We start from the raw sequence: 20,847 nt of genomic DNA on the forward strand, positions 1-20,847 counted from the left end.
GCTCAGTTAGTGCCCCATATGCTCGCCGCATGTCCCCGGAGCTCGGTTCTGAACGTGCATACTACCCTCGACGCAGCCGCAATCCAGATGAATGGAGAACACCTGATGACAGGCCCATCTGCTTTAACTGCTCCCGAGTTGGCCACATATCTCGACACTGCCGAAGCCGTCCGTCCTCGACCTACAGTCGCTACCCGCCGGGTTCTGCATATTCCCGCCGCTCTCCCTCGCCCTCGGAAACGACCTCTTCTGGCCACAACGCTCAGACCCCGCTTACCAACCGTTCGTCGTCACCTCAGCGCCGTCGATCTCCATCGCCCCGACCTCGCCGCCCTTCGTCGCCGGCCCCATATGCCCGCTCCCGGTCGGAAAACTGATGGCTGCAGCGTCTGGGGGTGATGCTGCTCTGACGACCCGACCAGAAAACCCTCCTTTAACTCTTCATGCTCATCGGAACATCCTTAACGTCGACGTGGACGGGGTCCCTGTTACCGCTCTGATCGACACTGGAGCGCACGTCTCAGTCATGAATGCTCGTCTTCGCCGTGCCCACGGAAAGTGCTCACTCCTGCCCCCTCAACTGTGGTCCGTGTTGCAGATGGCGGTATGTCTATTGTCGTCGGAATGTGTACTGCTCGTGTTTCAATAGCCGGCCGCCATACTTCTGTGCTCTTCACTGTCCTCGAACACTGCCCTCATGACATCATTCTCGGCCTTGACTTTCTCACCGACCATTCCGCCCTTATAGATTGCGCCACAAGCATCGTTCAACTCGCTCTACCTGTTCCTTCAGAGCCACCGGATCCAATTGTTCACCGACTGTGCACCGCCGACTTTGTCCGCCTGGACCCCGATGCCGCCACTTATGTCCGTTTCTCCTCGGTCCCGCCAGTTCCCGATGGTGACTACATCATTACTCCGGTTCCTGATGTGCCCTTTACACGCAGTGTTGCCCTTGCGCATACAGTTGTCACCATGTCGGCAAATCAAGCGTCCCTTCCGGTTCTCAACTTTGCCTCTTACGTTCAGCCGCTCCCACAAGGTATGTCGCTCGCCACGCTGTGCCCTGCTGCCGACTGCGTCGTATCGGCGGTGAGAAGCGTCCCACCCTCGTCGAACTGCCGCGACTCTGACGTCCCACCACCTGATGAATATGCAAAAATGATTGCTGCTGACCTCTTACCAGGGCAAGCTCACGACCTTCGGTATCTTCTGTCGTCTTTTCGCGACATCTTTGACTTCGATGACCGCCCTTTGGCTCGAACATCTGTGGTCACGCATCGCATCAACACCGGTGACGCAGCTCCTATTCACAGACGACCCTACAGAGTGTCCAGTACAGAACGCACCATCATACAGCAAGAGGTGGACAAGATGCTCAGTAAAGACATCATAGAGCCCTCGTCGAGCCCTTGGGCCTCACCAGTTGTGCTGGTTAAAAAGAAGGACGGCAGCTGGCGCTTTTGCGTTGATTACCGGCACCTAAACAACATAACAAAAAAAGACGTCTATCCACTCCCAAGAATAGACGATGCTTTGGACTGCCTTCACGGAGCCAAATTTTTCTCTTCAATTGACCTTCGGTCCGGGTATTGGCACATCTCTGTTGATGACAATGACCGCGAAAAGACGGCATTCGTCACACCGGACGGCTTATATCAGTTTAAAGTTATGCCATTCGGTCTCTGTAATGCGCCAGCTACCTTCGAAAGAATGATGGACTCCTTGCTTCGCGGCTTTAAATGGTCCACATGTCTATGTTACCTCGACGATGTTGTGGTTTTTTCGCCCACGTTTACCACGCACCTCGACAGACTGGCGAGCATTCTTTCTGTCTTCCGTCGAGCCGGGCTACAGCTCAATTCGTCGAAATGTCAACTCGGTCGCCGCCAACTCACCATTCTCGGACATCTAGTCGACGCTTCTGGTGTCCGCCCGGATCCTGTTCAAGTTAAAGCCGTCAAGGACTTCCCTATTCCCCAGTCGTCTACGGATGTGCGCAGCTTCGTCGGCCTCTGCTCGTACTTCCGCCGTTTCATCAAAAATTTTGCCGGCACCGCTCGCCCCCTGACCGACCTTCTAAAGAAAGACACCCCTTTTACCTGGGGCCCTGCCCAAGCGGCGGCCTTTTCTTCGCTAGTCGACTTACTCACCTCCCCACCTATTCTGGCCCATTTTGATCCGTCGGCTCCGACTGAAGTTCGCACAGACGCCTGCGGTTATGGGATTGGCGCCGTGCTAGCCCAACGTCACCAAGGGCAAGAACGCGTTATTGCATATGCCAGCCGCCTCCTTTCTACAGCTGAGCGAAATTACTCAATTACAGAGCGCGAGTGTCTAGCTCTTGTTTGGGCCGTAGCTAAGTTCCGACCGTACCTGTTTGGCCGTCCATTCTCCGTAGTGACCGATCACCACGCCCTTTGTTGGCTGTCTTCACTGAAAGACCCCACAGGCCGGCTCGGACGTTGGACGTTGCGCCTCCAAGAGTATTCTTACCCTGTTCACTACAAGTCAGGGCGTCTCCATCAAGGCGCCGACTGCCTGTCTCGGCACCCTGTAGAGCCGCCTGATCCTGGAGACAACGACCTCGGCCCGTGCCTCTTCGCTATCTCCGATCTGGTTAACATCGCGGACGAGCAGCGACAAGACTCTTCCTTGCGGATTCTCATTGATCGCCTCAACTGTGCCAGCCGAGATCCTTCATTGCAACTGTTCGTCATTCAGGATGGCGTCCTATACCGCCGCAACCTTCGTCCTGACGGACCTCCGCTCCTGCTAGTCGTTCCCCAGCGTCTCCGTTCATCTGTCCTAGCGGAACTACACGACCTACCGACCGCAGGCCACCTCGGCGTCTCCCGCACATACGATCGGGTCCAACGCCGCTTCTTTTGGCCTGGTCTGTACCGCTCTGTTCGGCGTTACGTTGCCTCCTGCGACCTCTGTCAACGCAGGAAGAGACCATCAACGTTGCCTGCTGGCCTTCTACAGCCTATTGACGTACCTCTCGAACCATTCTACCGTGTTGGACTCGACCTTCTCGGACCTTTCCCGATGTCCTGCTCCGGCAACCGTTGGATTGCTGTCGCGACCGACTATGCGACCCGGTACGCTATCACGCGTGCGTTACCAACAAGTTGCGCAACCGATGTCGCCGACTTCCTATTGCAGAACGTAATCCTTCACCACGGCGCTCCACACCAATTGCTGACGGACCGCGGCCGCTACTTTTTGTCCCGAGTAGTTGACGATATCCTCCGGTCCTGTGGCACGCAGCATAAGCTCACTACAGCTTACCATCCCCAGACGAACGGGCTTACCGAGCGCCTCAACAGGACTCTGACCGATATGCTATCCATGTATGTCTCGCCCGACCACCGCGATTGGGACGTTGCCTTGCCTTATGTAACATTTGCTTATAATTCGTCGCGGCATGATACCACCGGCTATTCTCCTTTCTACCTTCTGTTTGGTCGGCATCCTGCGCTGCCATTGGATACATTACTACCGAGTTCTACTGCCTCGACCTCAGAGTATGCACGTGACGCCATCTCCCGAGCAACTATGGCCCGTGAAATCGCCCGAGACCGGCTCACCGCATCTCAGACCTACCAGAAGTCAGTTTACGACCGCCGGCATCGCCCAGTACACTATCCGCCGGGCTCACTCGTCCTCCTTTGGTCTCCTTCTCGCCGTGTAGGTCTCTCTGAGAAACTTCTACGTCAGTACAGTGGCCCTTATCGAGTTCTCCGTCAGGTGACCGACGTGACCTACGAGATTACACCTCTTCATGCTCCGATGTCGTCCACTAGCCCTTTGACTGACGTCGTTCATGTAGTCCGTCTCAAACCGTACCACACGCCTGCTACATCATCCACTTAGCACCGGGACGGTGCTTTTGCCGCCGGGAGTTATGCTACGGTTGTGCTTGTGCTTGGAACGCTCGTGCTTGGTGCGCTCGCGCTTGGAACGCGAAGAGGACGAAGTGCGTTTCTGCTGCTGGGCTTCGCGTGCCCGGTTGTTCGGCTGCGTGGCTGTAAGCTGTTTCCCTGTAAATATACTTTTCCCTTTTGGTGTGCACATCTTCACGTTACATTATTTTTTTGTTTTGGACCTAAGTTGGTCTCCTGTAAGCACAAAGCCACCGGGGACATTGTGTTTAAAAGCTCTTTTATGTCAGAGTAGTTATTTATTAGTCCTCGGCAGTTCCACTGTATAAGGAATGCCATATTTAACTAGTGTAGTTAAAACTTAGGGTACCGGTTTTGGGGGTGCCAATACCGGGGTCTTTTTTCTTTTTCGCTCCAGGGAGCTGTGCCTCTGCTGCAGCAAAGGCGAGTTCTGAGTTGTGTCCATCGCCTCATTAGAGGCTCTGGACTTCCGCGGTGAACCCGCAGGTGTACGGTTTGTGGGCTTCTCCCGACTTGGGGAAGCCTTACGGGCGGCCGACTGAGGGGCCGGCGGGCCCTTGCTCAGAGGTGGCAGGGCAGCCTTCGCTGCGTCTGCCGGGGGCGGGGGTGGCCCTGCCTCAGGCATTTCCTGGGCAGTGGCCGAAGCCTGGTGTGGTGTGCCGCCCCTGCGCACCACATCGGCGAAATTTGTTTTTGCCGTGAACTGGAAAGCTGATGGGAGTCTTTTTCGTGCTTCTTGGTATGTTATGTTTTCCTTTGTCTTTATTGTTTTTATTTCCTTCTCTCTCTTCCAGGTAGGACATGACCTCGAGTACGCGGGGTGATCCCCTTCACAGTTCGCGCACAGTGGTGAAGCACTGCAGTCCACAGATTCATGATTTTTTGACGAACATTTGGCGCATGTTTGGCGGCCACGACAGCTCTGTGAGCCATGGCCAAATCTTTGACATTTGAAGCAGCGTCTGGGGTTTGGGATGTACGGTCTTACATTTATTTTCAGATATCCTACTTCTATGGTTTCGGGAAGCTGGCTGGAGGCAAAGGTCAGGACTATGTGTTTTGTTGCTATTTCCTTGTCATCTTTTCCGATTTTAATACGATGTACTTCGGTGACGTTCTGGTCTTTCAGACCCTCCAACATCTCTTCTTCGGAAAGGTTCAGGAAATCGTGTTCAGATATTACTCCTTTTACTGTGTTTAGTGATCTATGTGCTGTAATGGATACAGGAATGTCTCCAAAGGACACTATGGATGGGAGTTTGGAAAATTGCACTTTGTCACGGATTTGGAGGAGTAGGTCGCCACTGGCTAGCTTCGTCACCTTGTAGCCAAGGCCCAGGGCGTCGGTAAGAGATTTAGAAACAATGAATGGGGACATTTTCCTAGCTGGTTGATCTAGATTTTCACTATGTACGACATGGTACCTAGGGAAAACTTCTTTTGTTTTTTGCAGGAACTGCGTAGTGGCATCGGTCCGCCCACGTTTATGAGGGCGATCATTTGTTGAAGGAAAGGGATCCATAAAAAAAGTTGTTTTTCGGCTGCGGTGGCAGCCACCCACCATGGAGCCCAACATGGGGACGGGACAGGAGGTTGCAAGCAAGGCCTGCCCGCGTCAGCTGTACACCGCAACTATAACCGAATATGACGCAACTCAGGGTAGTTCGTCACACAAGGTTAGCCCTCGCCGCCAGGAAAAGGGGAAACCAAGAAGTGAGTAGGGGATAGGAGAGTTGTGAGAAAGAAGATAGGAAAGTGAAAGATGAAGGGGAGGATAGGAAAAGGCGACTGCCGATTTCCCCCGGTCGGGTGAGGCCGGAGGTGCTGTCTACAGGAAGCTGGGGCCAAAGTGGTGTGTTGCTTCCGCCGAGGGGCCTTAAAGGTCCAAACGCTCGGCATCGGCTCAACCACCAGGATCCCCTTTTCCCCGGACACGGCGATGCCACGCACGGCGAGGCGCGGGTGCTCGGGTCCGTGGTGATGCACAGTTCACCATCATCCCCTTGCGGGGATGTCCCTGCGGATGCTCGGGAACCCGCGGTGTCGCCACTCACCGTCGCGACGCCTGCAAGCTGCAGGCGCCCCCCTGCGGACGTTGAGAATGTAATTCACATTGATGTTGCTAGGCGCTCTGTGCAAACCAAGATCACGCCTACTGCAAGTAAGTGCTGATTGCTGTGCAATAAATTGTTTTCGGAGCAGATATGCGTGGTGAGTGGCATGGCATTAGTTCGTTACCGCATTTTTGCTCGACTTTACAATATCCTGTATAACAAACCTGTATAATATCAAGTGCCACAGGTCCACAAGCTGGATATAAAAAAAAAGCTACATTGCATAAGAAACTTCTCTTTAAATTAATTTTCACTCAGAGGTGGGTTCTACATTGCAAGCAGTGAATGTGCACACTGCACTCTTGCTGTCCATAACGATGTGTGGAACTTTATAGAGTAGAGCCTGGCTGCTACGTTCATGGGCACTGCATTTTCCCAGCTGCTCTGTTTTCGTGAGCCAGTCCTGCTCTAGCTCCCATACAAGCCCACGCAATAAAAATTCAGCTGTTACATCGCAATTGTGACTGTTCCCACAAGGTATGTTGCAAATATTGTCACCTCACAATAGTGCTTTGCTCCATGAAGCATTTTGACAGCCTAAGTTTAGCTCTCAAGGAACAGCGACAACATGGCCAAAGTGGGACTCAAGACTCCATCAGTGCTTCTGTTCGGTGACTTTTGCTGCGGTGTGCCCATGCCTATGCCACGCACGCTTATGGGCGGCATGAATCTTGTTGAGGCTGCTGATCAACTTCCACTGCTGCTGCAGCACGAGAGCGAACGACTGTAGGCACGAAAATGAAACTATGCCGTAGCAAACTCTGCAGGCGCAGCACTATACTAGATGCAGTCGCATGTGTTGGCTCCAAGGCCTTTGTTTCAGTCATGCATGCTTTCTTTGTTGCCAGCTTAAAAGAGCAGTTGAAGGTTCCAATAAATGAGAACTGTGTAGCGTTTGAGCAGCCACTGCAAAAACAGTGCAGAAACCCTCCGTTCTCATCGCTGCCTTTCTCCCACCAACAGCTGCTCAGGTAGAGCAGACGGAGAGCCATCGTGAGGCATTTAGGATGCTCTGCGCATGCAGAACCGTTGTGGAAGCCAAAAAGCCTTGACAATTCTGGAGAAGCAAGTTGATGTTACTAAAAGCAAAAAAAAAGAAGTGGCACACAATCATGTGGAACTTTTTCACACGTTTCATGGATAACTTCAGCAGGTACATTTTTTTTCTGCGGTCCCATGAAAAACATAACAGCAGGATTCTACAGTTTTGTCAAGCAACACTTCGGCTACGTGAGGTGCTCAAGTGCTTATCAGAATGAGCACTGTTTATTAAATGCAATAAAGTATTGCAACAGATTCATTTCCACCCCAAAATATGGTTATGGCCACCAAGAATTGAAGATGCAGCTCATGCTCACCATTACCATGCCTAAAACAACAGCACAGCTCTTCAGCCAGATAGATTGTTGAGCTCGCCCACAATTTACCTGAGCTCACTTGGCATCACTGATGAGCTGTTGACCAAGTCAGTCTCCGACATCATGAGTTCGCATCAGCCTGGGCTCAGAAAATATGATCTACTGTGCTTGTGAGCCTCTGCTCAGCACATAAGCAGTGAGCTTACTAAAAGTGAGCCCTACTTCTTCAATTGTGATAGAGAGTGTCACCTGCACTCTTAACCCATATATGCTTATAGTCCTACATGTATGAGACCGCTTTTGTGTGCAGTAACTCTAAATGTTTATTGCGTAAAAGCTTACGCCCACTAGCGTAGGCTCAAGAGGGTTTAAACTTTTCCTGTGCAAGGGTTGTGTTGTGTGCGTTCAGTTTTGCGTGTTCTGTGCATTCAGAGAAATCTGCCGGTCTTCCCTGGATGCCAATTTGAAACTTGATTTCATAGACTACATTGTAATTCTGCAAGAAAAATATATCATGTTTGCACATTGTCACAAGGGAACCACCATGTGGGATGAGAAATGTGATTTTAAAGATGCTCTGAAAGGGGCTGTAGTAATGTCACGGTATGCCTGGGATGTTAAAGCATGCCACTTTACGAATGTGCTTCAGCAAGAATTTTTTTTAATGTACTTTGTAGAAGCTAAGTTACTTGTGGTCGAAATTTGAATTTCAGCATCTTCGTGTCTTTCCCTCTCCTTTTATCACTTTTTTCACGCTGAAAGGTCGGCACTCCTCCGCTGGCCCACCGCCGGAGAGCTTCCTGATCTGCCGGAGCTATGCGGCTTACTGGCCGTGACCATGGTAGCTGCCTGACGTCTGAAAGAACCTAGCCAATAGCCACCTCTGAACTGGTATGCTAGAGAGTGCGAGCGCGAAATAGTTGCCAGAAGGAGCTAGCCAACTGTCGCGCATGATAGTGGGTTCTCTGCTGCGTGTAGAAGTGTATTATTTAGCTCAGGTGTTCACGACAACACAATGAAGTGATTGAGTGAGTTGATGTGCTCTTCTACGAAGGAACGCGTTTCAGAGGCTCTATGAAGTCGATGTCAAATGTTTGAAGCTGTACCGTACGTAAGAGGAAGCGAATTTATCTAGCATCCTACATTGTAGCATCTGCACTGACAAAAATATTTCTGCCAAAAAAGCTTGATTCTGAATTGTGAAGCGAAGTAAACCTTCTATATCAAAAAATATTTTAATTTTTTCAAATTTCTGAAGTTTCGGCATATATGGGTTAAATGCAAGGGATGGAACAGTGCTCTAAGCAGCAGGGAACTATCGTCACACGCATCATGTGACCGCAGAAAGCAGGCACATGCCCTGCAGTGGACCAGTGCCTCACCAGGTCTGTGGCCCAAGCAGCAAAGCGCCCTTTCCATGCAATGTTGCGCACCAGGCCCTCGCCCTGGTGCAGGATGGTGGTGCGGTAGCGTGACAGGAACCCTTTCTCGTGCAGGACCACCTGAGCAACAAGCACCGCCACACTGACTGCCCAATCATCGCTACTCAACTGTGTACACTCTCAGTTGTGGTAGCCCACTGCCAGACAAGGGCTAGCTATAACAGTTTTCCTTTCTCACGCCGTTTCTTTGCATATTTAAATGAAAGCTAAATCTATATATACTACCCGAACATTTGATTGCAAACAAAAGAATTTTAAATTTCTAAATTGTGGGATTTAATGTCCTGAAGAGACATATGAGCTATGAGGGACGCTGTACTGGGGGGCTCCAGATTAATTTACAGACCAGCTGGGGTTTTATAACATGCGGTTACATCACACAGTGCACTAGCATCTTTGCATTTCGGCTACATTGAAATGTAGCCATCATGGCTGGAACTTGATAGAGGTGTCACTGACACCTTGCTTTGTTCATATTATATGGTATTTTGTTTGTACTCTTATGTATGCAAGCTTGCATTTATGAACATATTTACTCTTTTCATGTATTCTATATCCCCACTCCTGCAATAGCCCCTGGGGGGCTGCAGTGTGTACAAATAAATAAGTAAATAAATCCCATGACCTTCAGATAACTAGCTAAATGCCAAAGCGCGACCATGGCGGGTTAATTACGCACAGAAACATGACGCAATTCTCACCTCATAATAAGTTTCTAGTTTCTACAGCTAGGGAAAATTATGGAACGCAGATGTTAACATTTTCAAGTACAATCCTGTGGAATAGCTTTGATAATGAGATAAAATGCTCAAATTCTTCTTATGTCTTAAAATGAGAAGTTAAAACATACACCTTCTAAACCTTCTATACACCTTCTGTTTCATAAAGTTCTTTGTGCGCTTTTTTTTTCTGGTTCTCTGCTAATGTTCACTCCAGTGCAATGCTGCACTTTCTTCTTGTTGATCATAAGATTTTTTTGCTTGAATACTTGAATGACGCACAAAGGTGCCTTGCCTTACACATGACAGCAAGACAGCTTCCCCACACTTTGCGGAATGGTGCATGGAAGCATGGATCATGACACCATTTTTCAGACTGTTTTTCAGGCTGTATGGTGCATGCTGTTCGCTATCCATTTTGGAACAACTGTACAAAATATAGCCTCATTTGGTACAGCAAGTAATTTGTAATTTAATTTTTAAAAGTTCTCCTGAACCGCGTGGAAGTCAGGCAACACTGGCACGCTCGTGACTCGCGACGACTTAAGCCGATGGTCATGTGCTTGCTCACGGCTAACGACCGAACTTAGCTAGTGATCATAGGGGAGTGGATTGTTTGTTGTTCAGGCTAGGGGTGTGGAGGGGTGACGAGGGGAAGTTGGAGGGGGAGAAAGGCAACAAAGGCCTGTGTCCTTCCCTTTTCTGTCTAGCTTCTGCCTGGTCTCAGTGACTTCACCACTATGTGCCATGGCCGGACTCGAGTAGGCGTGCTCTGTGCTCTGCACCGACCATGCAAGCGGGCACGCAGTTGGGCCATGACGTCACTCAGGCTGCTTCAATATGGCCGTCGCTGCCAGGGGAGGGGAGAGCTGAAAACTTCAAATTGCAATTTTTAGCTCAAAGAGATACTTTTTTTTTATAAGTACACATAATAATGTCGTAGCTTGTAGCTGCAATGTAAAACTATGATTTGTTGGCAGACCATGTCATGCACCAGGATTACAGGTCCTGTTCATGAGAAACGCCAGCGTCCGTTTATCTGTGTCACGAAAAAGCAGGTGGAAAAAAGTTAATTCAAATAAATTCAATGTAATTACCCCACCGTGGCACTGCGCATCAGCTCATTGGTTCAGAGAGATAGCCTCCCGAAGAACTATCTGTGCAAAAACGAGCCTCATAGGATCTCGACACAAGCAACCCGGGCCTCCCAAGTACCAAATGTGGCTGTGTTTGAAACAGCCACCTGCTGGGCAGTGGTGCATCCTTGACCACTGAACCACTGCACCAAGAGTGGTATGAGGACTCCCCGCGATCTATGACTCCATGAAAGAGATGGAGTACTTGCGCCGAAGGAATCTCTAATATTATCGCATTGTACTCTTAAGGGCCGGTTTAACGTCGTCCAAGTTTTTTTTTCTTCCTTCGATAGAGCTGCGCGAATGGTCTACAAGTGCCATACCACAGAGCCGCCATGGTTGGTGGCTGCTGCAAAAGTTTGTCTCAACCAAAGGACACATGAAACAGCTCGTCTTGAAAGAATTTTTTTTGCATTGAATTCTATGAGAAAATAACCAAAACTTCCCCCATTGCTCATATAATTTGAGAAGTCTTCTCAACCGAGTTCATCTCACTGGGATTTTACTGTATCTTTAAACATGACTTCTTTGGTATATAGTAATAAATTTTCGGTCACCGATTTGATTGACCTCCTCTTTTTTACTTGCTTTGGCCACTGCGTCCCAGCAAACTTTCTATCCTCATGGGAGTCATTGCCTCACCTGAGCTTCTGCTGCCCACAACTTCATTTGTCTTGCTTTGGTGTCTACTCTGACAGTCTGAAAGACCACCGGTCATCTTCTGTGCACTACATATCCTACCCAAGTTCATTTCTTTCTATTGAACATGACCAGAATATCAACTTACACGGGTTGCCTAATCCACACTGATCTCTTCGTTTCCCAATGCTAGCCCTGCCAATCTCCTTTCCTTTGCTTGCTCTGCTGTCCCTAGCCCCACTTTGCACTCTTTCGTTTAGCCTCCAGGTTTTGTTTCCACAAGCAAGTCCCAGGTAAATACAACAGTTGTACATACTGCATTCCTCTGAGAGATATCAGCAGGGCACTGTTCAAAACTTAAAAGCGCCTAACAAATGCACACCAGCCTGCTCTTATTCATCTGTAAATTTTTTCCTCTTGGCCAAATCTACCAGTGATTACTAGGCCCAAATGTGTTCCCTCGTTACTCCAGAAAATGTGTAAGCACCCACTGAGTCCCAATAGGTGGTGCTTCCTTGATATGCAAGTGTCTTTTCAGCCTGAGTTTCCCAATTCAACACGTTCCTCTCAAGTTGTCTACCAGCATCATGGGTAATAATAAGAACGACATCTTTCTCTCTGGCAGGTGTGCCTGCTGGACTGCAGCGGGAACATGCCTTAAAGACATAAAAAAGTAGTACGTGTTTAACGCAGTAAACCGAGTACACGTGCGAGAGCAGGAAACATTTAAGTTCCGCCTTGAGTGCTGTAGTGGGTAATATCCATATATACAAAATTGGTCATTCTCTACTTAACATTCATAGATCGCAGCTAGTACTCGAACCACTACCAGCACAGTGGTGCTGCGGTTGAGTGATGTGCCACTGCACTGGCAGGTGGCTGTTCCTGTCAGAGCCACCGGCAGGGATTGTGCGACCCACGTTGCTCTTCCCGAGCAACCAGTTGCAACCAATCGTTAATTTAATGGCCCCCTGCCACGGTGATCGATTTGCTCGTAGTCCGTTGGGCAGGTTGTGATGCTGCCACAAGGTTAAGTGACCTAAGTGGTGCGAGGCCCTTGTCCCATTGGCTGCAGCTTGCAGGACACTGCTCCGAACTAACCCGAGCTTACCCCAGTAACTTGGGTAAGCTTGGGTTAGCTTGGAGCACAAGACGCGACAAGAATCTTGCTCGGGGTTGGTATGTCTGGAATAGTGCTTTCACACTAAAAAAAGCCTGCTAGCAATCTGCATTTATTAAAAGCGGTCAAGCTCCCTTAGGCAAAGCCAAGCAGGTCTCTGCCAAGCGCACCTTGTCAATGCCAGTCATAAAGCGCCTGCCCGATCCAGAGCGGTAGAAGTTTGGGTCAATGGCCACGGCCCCGACAGGCCGGTCAAAGGTCAGCTGCTGGTTGTGGTCACTCGCATAGAGGCCATGCAACACCACCTGGGTCAGATAGAAGAGCATGTTCTCCAGGTGAACAGACGTGCGTGCTGAACAAACATGGACAAGCACAACTTGCATGGCCAGAGGAGCAGCAGAAGCTTCCATGTTTCCCCTTTCCCTCAAATTCCTTCTGACTGACGGGCGAACGGCGGGCGTAGCTGGTTCATCGCGGCGTCTACTCTTTGCACGCACGCTTTCCGTGGCGACTTCCACTTTCGCACATGCACACAAGCCCTCAAGAAACGTTTTTCGTTACTCACGCCAGTTCATGTATGCTTCAGCGTATCCTGTGCGTGTACCGTGTCATGTGTCGTAGAGCATTTCCCTCACTTGCATACACACTGCTTTTCGCTTGTCCATCTTGTCTACACTGCCACTATTTTGGTTTTTCTGGGCTCCACTGAAAGCCACGAACTTAGGAGCAGAGAAGAGACGCAGACACAAAGAACAAATAAACACACACGGAGAAGCGCAAATGTGCATTTCCAAGAAATGTCGGACTGTTCCCAGGTCCGCGCTTCGCCGTGTGTTTCAAACAAAAACGACTCCCACCCCTCTGGTCATAAAATAGTGGGGAGGCCTCACAAAAAAAAAAAAAAAATGCATGAAAAGGAGGCTTGCTAACTGGGGATGTCACTAACAACAACAAACAGATATGTGAAAAGATGCGCTCGCTAACATGTTGAGGTGGTCGACCCGATATCGTCTTTTGATCTTCAGTGTAGGGAGAAAATGCAACGACGGTGCAACGACGATGAAGCTCGCTGACCTCATCCTGCGCCCTACTGAGTCATACACTTCTTATATTGAGGATGTACTTGCTCGCTGTCGGCATGTCAATGCCACCATGACCGAGGCTGACCATGTTCGCCACGTCCTGAAGGATATCGGCTCTCTTGCGTTTAATGCCCTTGCCGTCCAAAACCCTACATCCGTTGATGCCATCATCGCGACCTGCCAACGCATATATCAGCTGCAATCTATCCGTTTGCAACCAGGCCCAGCTGCCTCCCTTTTGCTCACCGACTCCGGCTTGCATGTTCTAATTCGTGAGGAGCTTCTCGCACACGGTTCTTCGTGCCTCACCTAACCTGTGCCTCCTGCTACATCCTCTGCTGGTGCTCGCCTTCACAGCATCATCAAAGAAGAGTTGGCGTCGGTGACCCACCCTCTGGCAATAGACACCCCTGCTCTTCCCCTACACCCACATGTGCTCAGCTTGCTGCCATGCCACCTGTCTTTGGTCCGCCTCCAATGCCAGCGCCGCCACGCGCCCATGTCACAGCTTTGGCACCTCCAATCTCAACCGCACCGTTCTACTTGCCCTGGCGCCCCAGCCACCCAATTTGTTATTATTGCGGCTTCCGGAACCATATTTCCCACTTCTGCCGGCGGCGCCTTCAAGACGAACGTCGCGGGTATGAAGCTTTCAAAAGTGCCTACACTCCTAGTGGTCCCTCTCATCAACGCCGTTCCTTCACCGACTCTTCGGCACGTTCTTCTTCACCTCCCGTCCCCAGCTCTGCTCCGCCTCGTTATCGGCCCACCAAAGCTCGATCCCTTCGCCGTACCACCGCTCTTCCTCTTCACTCTGGACGGCTTCTCCGACGCCTGACCTTCGCTCGGGACAAATACCTCCGGAGCGCCCGTCCAATATGGTTTTAGTGTGGGTTGAAGGTTTGCGACTTGAGGCTTTGATTGACATGGGCGCTGCAGTTTCTGCTATTCACGCTGACTTATGTTCTCGCCTGCGGAAGGTGAAAACGCCGTACAATGGGCCTCCCCTGTGTGGAGATAATGACGTCACCATTCGCCCATCCGCTAAGTGCACTGTCCGGGTTTCTATTGACGGTGTCTGTCACTATGTACAATTTGCTGTGCTGTCCCCTTGCGCTTACGTTATAATTTTTGGATGGAATTTCTTGTCTTCCGCAAGAGCTTTTATTTCTTGCCACGACCACATCGTCCACATGACCGAGAGCAACCCATCCTCTGAAGGCCCCGAGCCCTATCATCGCCTCATTGACACTGCGGATTCAGTTTTGCCCGTTGGGTGTCATGATCTTGTCACGCTAACGTCTGATACCATTGTTCATGGGGATGTGCTCATCACACCTTCTGATCGACACCTGATCAGGAGACTTGCCGCCTAGCCTGGTTCGGTTTGAAAATGGATCAGCCGTCGTCGCTGCCTTGAACACTTCCTGTGAACCTATGTGTTAACGAAAGGCACTTCTTTTTCCTCCACGTTGGACATGCACCCGGTTTCCCTCGTCGTGCTTACAGCAACCTCGTCCCAGTCGCCGCCTTGAGCGGACGTTTCTCTCTCCATCCTCTCTGCCACCATCAATTCAGACCTCCCTGCGTCGCAACGGCCAGATTTACTGGACTTGTTTCGCAAGCAACAAGGCTCTTTTGATGTGACTTCTGCTACCCTGGGAAGAGTTCTGTTGCCAAGCGCCGCATCGTTACCAAAGGTACCTCAGTTGTTCGCCACCGCCCATACCACGTTTCTTTATCTGAACACAAAGTCATCGAGGGCAATGTGAGTGATATGCTCCGCCGAGACATTATTCACCATTCCACCAGACCCTGGTTTTCCCCTGTGGTTTTGGTGAAGAAGAAGGATGGGTCAGTGCGCTTTTGTGTTGATTACCGTGCACTCAACAAAATTACTCGTAAAGACATTTACCCTATGCCCCGGATTGATGACTCCCTCGACTCTCTCCAGGGAGCTGAAAACTTTTCCACCCTAGATCTTCGTTCCGGTTACTGGCAGATTCCCATGCATGAAGCAGACAAGGAAAAGACCGTGTTCGCTACTCCCGTTGGTCTTTATGAATTTAATGTTATGCCATTTGGACTGTGTAACGCTCCTGCTACTTTTGAATGCATGATTGATACAGTCCTTCGCGGCCTAAAATGGAAAACCTGCTTATGCTACCTAGACGACATTGTTATTTTCTCTTCAACTTTTCGTGAACATTTATGACGCCTCAATGAAGTGCTCACTTGCCTCACTTCTGCTGGCCTTCAACTCAATACAAACAAGTGCCATTTCGCCAGGAAGGAAATCACGATTCTGGGCCACCTCGTCAGCCGGGACGGCATTCGACCTGACCCTGACAAGTTTGCCGCTGTCCTGAACTTTTCCCGTCCCCTGCAGACTAAAGAACTGCATAGTTTCCTCGGACTGTCCTCTTATTTTCGGCGCTTTATACGAAATTTCGCTACCATTGCCGCGCCACTGCATCAGCTCCTCACTGCTCGCAGTGCATTCGTTTGGACTGAGCAATGCGAAAGTGCTTTTCAAGCCTTGAAGCAAGCTCTCCTCTGAATATGTCCTTGGCAACTTCGACGATGCTGCTTCCACCATTCTGCACATGCACACTGACGCTAGCGGCCACGGCCTTTGTGCTGTTCTTCTGCAGTGTGATAGTACTTCTCGCCAAAGAGTTATTGAGTTCGCCAGCCTCACTCTGACACCTGCGGAACGTAACTGCACTACCACTGAGCTAGAATGTCTTGCCGTCATTTGGGCAGTTCATAAATTCCGACCCTATCTTTACGGCTGCCATTTCATGGTCCATCATGCATTATGCTGGTTGTCTAGCCTGAAAAATCTGACTGGCCGCCTTGGCCGCTGGGTTCTTTATCTCCAAGAATGCGGTTTTGATGTCACCTACAAGTTCGGTCAAATGCACCGAGACGCCGATTTCCTTTCTCGCTGCCCACTTCCCGCTTCTGGAGTCTTCATGCCGGTCTTCTACACCACCTCCTTCCACCTGTCACAGCGACTCATCGTTACAAGCTCTTCTGCCGCCCTCCCCTGCGTCGCATCTGATGATTTAATCGCCCTTGCGTCGGATCAATGCAACGATGTGCATTGCTGCTCCCTAAAAGACCGTCTCACGGGAGCTTCCTACCCTCCTAGTGCTCGGTTCGCTACGTTTACCCTACGTCTACTGCGCTGATGGCACCCGCTGGGTTCCAGTAGTACCCCGTACACTTCCCTCCCGTATTTTGGAGGCCCTCCACGATGACGCGACAGCCGGTCACTTAGGTTTTCACAAAACCTATGACTGCGTCAAGAGCCACTTCTTCTGGGGATTTTCACAAAACCTATGACTGCGTCAAGAGCCCCTTCTTCTGGCCTGGCCTTTCTTCTAGCGTCGCTAAATATGTTGCATCTTGCCTGCTCTGCCAGCGCTGAAAATGGCCGACTTTACCTCCCACTGGACATCTGCAGCCTCTACCATGCCCCGCCATGCCATTCGCCGTCGTTGGCATTGACTTGTATGGCCCGCTTCCTCTCTCTACACGAGGTAATCGTTGTATAGTCAATCGTTGCATAGTTGCCATCGACCATCTGACACGCTATGCCGAGATCGCAGCATTGCCTGATGGCTCGACACCAGAAGTTTCCACCTTCTTTCTCCAATCCATAGTACTGCGCCATGGCGCCCCTCAGGTGCTGGACATTCCTTTTTACCGGTGTTGCCGAAGTTCCGCAAGCTTCTTCTACACTTCACGAGACGACGTCCAGCTACGATCCCCAGACCAATGGTCTTACTGAGCGGTTCCATCACACCCTGTCAGATATGATTGCTATGTGCGTCGAATCTGACCACCAGAACTGGGACACAGTCCTTCCTTTCGTCACTTTTGCCTACAATTCCGCGTTGCAACGAACCCACTGGTTACTCCCCATTTTTCCTTGTTTATGGCCGTTCTCCCACTACCCTTCTCGACGCCTGCGAGCTCCTCACCGTCTCTTTCCGACCAATTCCTCTCCCGCGTGGCCCGATGCCGCCACCTTGCTCGCCTGAACACTGAAGTCTGCCAGGAAGATCGCAAGAGTCACTACGACACGACGCACCGCGTTGTCTTGTTCCACCCTGGAGACGAGGTCTTGCTTTCTACCCCCCTGCAGATGCCTGGTCATTGCGACAAGTTTCAGCCTCGTTTCATTGGTCCCTACTTGGTATTCGACCAAACTTCGCCAGTTAACTACCGCATCACTCCTGTTGATCCTCCTCCAGACCGCCATTACCATGGGACTGAAACTGTCCACGTTTCCCGCCTGATACCTTTCATTCAGCACACTGCATCAGACTAATCGTGGCCAGGCTGGCCGCTTCTGACCGCGTGGGTTAGTGTGAGCACTTGATGCGCCTTCGTCGTCGTCGCCTCTCTGGCTGCGACTTCATTCTCTTTCACCTGTGAATACCCATCGTCATCGCTTGGGGCTGTTCACTCTGAGCACGTCTCTGGCAGCGGGTTAGAACAAACGTCTTCCGTGAAGTCTTCCCTTACAGCATACATAAGTCGAGCCTGCAACTTGCTGACCAAAAAAATGTTGACTCCAAATGCAAGTCAACTGCCCACCCCCAACCCCAACCCCACCCCTGCCTGCGGTTGCCTCCCACCCCAGACCCAAGTTATATAGTTCTCTGCATGGTGGCGTGTATGCACCTCAAAGCAATAAACGTGCAATGATACAATCGCAAAGTCAGCAGTCATAGGCAAATGGAGATGTAAGACAATAAAATGGCACCCTCGCATGCGGCCCGGCTAAGTAGTGGCAAACAGAATAGCCAACGGTTTGGTAGTTTTGGATTCTGGCACGACGCACGCTCCTGAGGGTACCGGAAGTTTGCTCTTGCAGCTGTTCATATGGGAAAGCGACCGCCGGCGCGAGCCTGCCAGGTAAATGACGTGCAATCGACTTTTTCTTATCAGAAGTTTACAAACGAATTATCTGCTTCTTTGGACACGACTCACCCACCTTTCACAGCCGCACGTGGCGACACGGCCGCGCCAACCTTCCCAAGCCTGCCCTGTGCGCACCCGCATGCATGCTGGTGTGCTTGCACAGCAGAGAGCGCGAAATATGTGCTTTTTTTTCTAAAATCCAGGTAAAAAGTTGGAGGTGCGCAAATTAGGCGAGTAAATACGGCACGTCACTTTTTATGGCTATGTACAGAACAATAGCTTTCACAGTAAGAGGTTAGCAGAAAAATCGTTTGCTTTCTGTACGATAATAATAAAGGCTAATAAAATCCTTTGCTTTCAGCAAAGCTCAATGCATGTTAAAGAAAATAAAATAAAAAATAAATGCGAAATAATTCAAAGCAGAGTAAGGTTACCTTGATGAGTTTAGATTTATGTTATGTATGCAGATTGGCAGAAAGACAAATGTTAAACGAACGCTGAGGACAACTCAGTACAGTTCTTGTTTATAGCAAAGACCTGTTTCTGGGCATATCGATGTTCGTCCAGCAGCAAATGACGCATTTATTGGGAAGAAAATTGCGCCACTCAGTTCAAACTTGTGAAATCTACACTACAGCAAAAAAGGACTCCACGATCACTGCTTTGAAGTGAATGACAGTGTAGCCTAGTCTCAGGGATCCGCACCTTAAAAAGCATATTGATAGACCGTGGTTCAGTTGCAAAATCAACCGGTGATGGCAACATCTCAATTTTATTTTTATTTTTTGCTTTCTCTACTTCGTAAAACCTGCGCATTTAGTGAAAATAGGGTCTTAGTCGTGGATATAACGTACTTGCCAGAGCTCTTTGTCTGATTTGAATTGACTGGTGCTTGACAAGGCACATTAAAGTAACAACTTCTCTTGTTCGGAACAAAAGCATCCGTGCCTATCAAGGATTTTAAAATGCAGTCATGTCAAAGAGATGAAACAACTAAAGTAAAATGCAATGTAACGCAGTGTTAAATTAACAGACGCAAACAGCGACCGCTTGTTTTTATAAGAATCAGCAAGCACTATATACCTTTCTACTCTTGAGAGGTGGACAATATTCCTTCTGAACTCTTTCACATCTCACTCAAATTCTCGGGGACTTCATTTTTCCACAATTCATTAGCGTAATGAATGACTGAGAAAAAACGGGCCATTCTTAAGTAGCGGTTAGCAGCCAGCTTTTCAGGACAGCCCCTGCCAAAGCAACCTGATACAAGGCCACATAAGGGGCATGGTTAAGGTTGCAGACACAAGAGTGAGTCTACAGGAGTCGAGGTTCTGCTGATGGGGAGGAATGAGAGCATGTCAGAAGGAGGGAGTGGAAGAGGAGGTGGCGAGAGGTGGTGGAGACAGAGCCTTGGGGGAAACTGCCAGTGGAGACAGTCCAGGACAGGAAGAGGCGAAGGGCACTCGTGCAAAGTGACAAGTAAACAGTGGGATAACCTGAAGGAGGAAAAAGAAAGCTAGCATGGGAGTTCCAAGAGGGTCATACCTTTCCGTCCCGCGAACAGCTGGCCAGGTGGTTGCCCTGCTCGTCGATGCTTAGCTGGAGCACCGTGTCATTGTGCTGCACCACCACAAGGTTGCCATATGAACATGGACCAAAGTTGATTGAAGGCACATTGATAAAATATGATTAACTGCCCAGTTAAGCGCAAAGGTTCACTTTCACAACAATCACATGCCTAAAGCTCTCACGGAAACACTGCTTCACGCATTCTTGATCCAAATTAGATCAAGTAGTAAAAGCAGTCATAAGTGTGCACAACTCAGCCTGCATACTGAACTACAGCACTTAAGACCTGCCATAGCATGCTTGCAGGGTCGCTAAAATTCTTGTCTTAGACAATGGTGTCTGTATGCCTCCAGGGCTCTTAGAAAGTGCAGAAAAATGTGAATTCTTCAACCTGTGAACACACTTGTTTTATTTAAATTTTTTACCGTCTTAAGGTGCACTAAAAAGGAATCTGAAATCGTCTCTTTACTGCAGGAACTCTATCTACACGTTCCAGTTCCGGGGATTCTTAGAAACTTCGCATTATTGTGCTGTGCAGCCGATTGCCCTAATTAAATCGGATTACACGTCCCGGCTCCCACTTTTTTTTAACTCAATGCGGTATAAGCAGGAGGAGTCAACCAACGTGTCAGCTAGTCCCGCGCCGGCTTGCCGCTCTGCCATCGGCGGAGTGATATGTAAATCAAAGAGTACACATGTATTTTTATTTCCGTTGGCCTAATTCGCGTCTATACTGTCTGTGACTGAAACGGTTTATTCACAGAAACCTAAAAAACTAAATAAAAGTGAAAGCGAAGTCGCCACTGGACTGGCTGAAAGCAC

The 20,847-nt window shown here is 49.7% G+C and overlaps 1 protein-coding gene across 3 annotated transcripts in view; it reads right to left on the reverse strand.

Moving 5' to 3' along the window:
- The window catches only part of lt (vacuolar protein sorting-associated protein light), a 175,820-nt gene that overhangs the window by 131,873 nt on the left and 23,100 nt on the right, over positions 1–20,847 (reverse strand). For 2 of the 3 annotated variants that reach the window (XR_013313229.1, XM_077657307.1), the window contains exons 5-7: positions 20,002–20,076; positions 12,607–12,741; positions 8,763–8,882 (exon numbers count right to left, since the gene is read on the reverse strand). Coding sequence is in view for 2 of the 3 variants with exons in the window: in XM_077657307.1 (XP_077513433.1) it covers positions 8,763–8,882; positions 12,607–12,741; positions 20,002–20,076 (330 nt within the window). In the remaining variant the exon portion in view is untranslated. The remainder of the gene's footprint in view (positions 1–8,762; positions 8,883–12,606; positions 12,742–20,001; positions 20,077–20,847) is intronic. The other variant, XM_077657308.1, reaches the window with a different exon arrangement.

This window comes from Amblyomma americanum, chromosome 3, assembly GCF_052857255.1.
Source record: "Amblyomma americanum isolate KBUSLIRL-KWMA chromosome 3, ASM5285725v1, whole genome shotgun sequence".
Taxonomy (NCBI): Eukaryota; Metazoa; Arthropoda; class Arachnida; order Ixodida; family Ixodidae; genus Amblyomma; species Amblyomma americanum.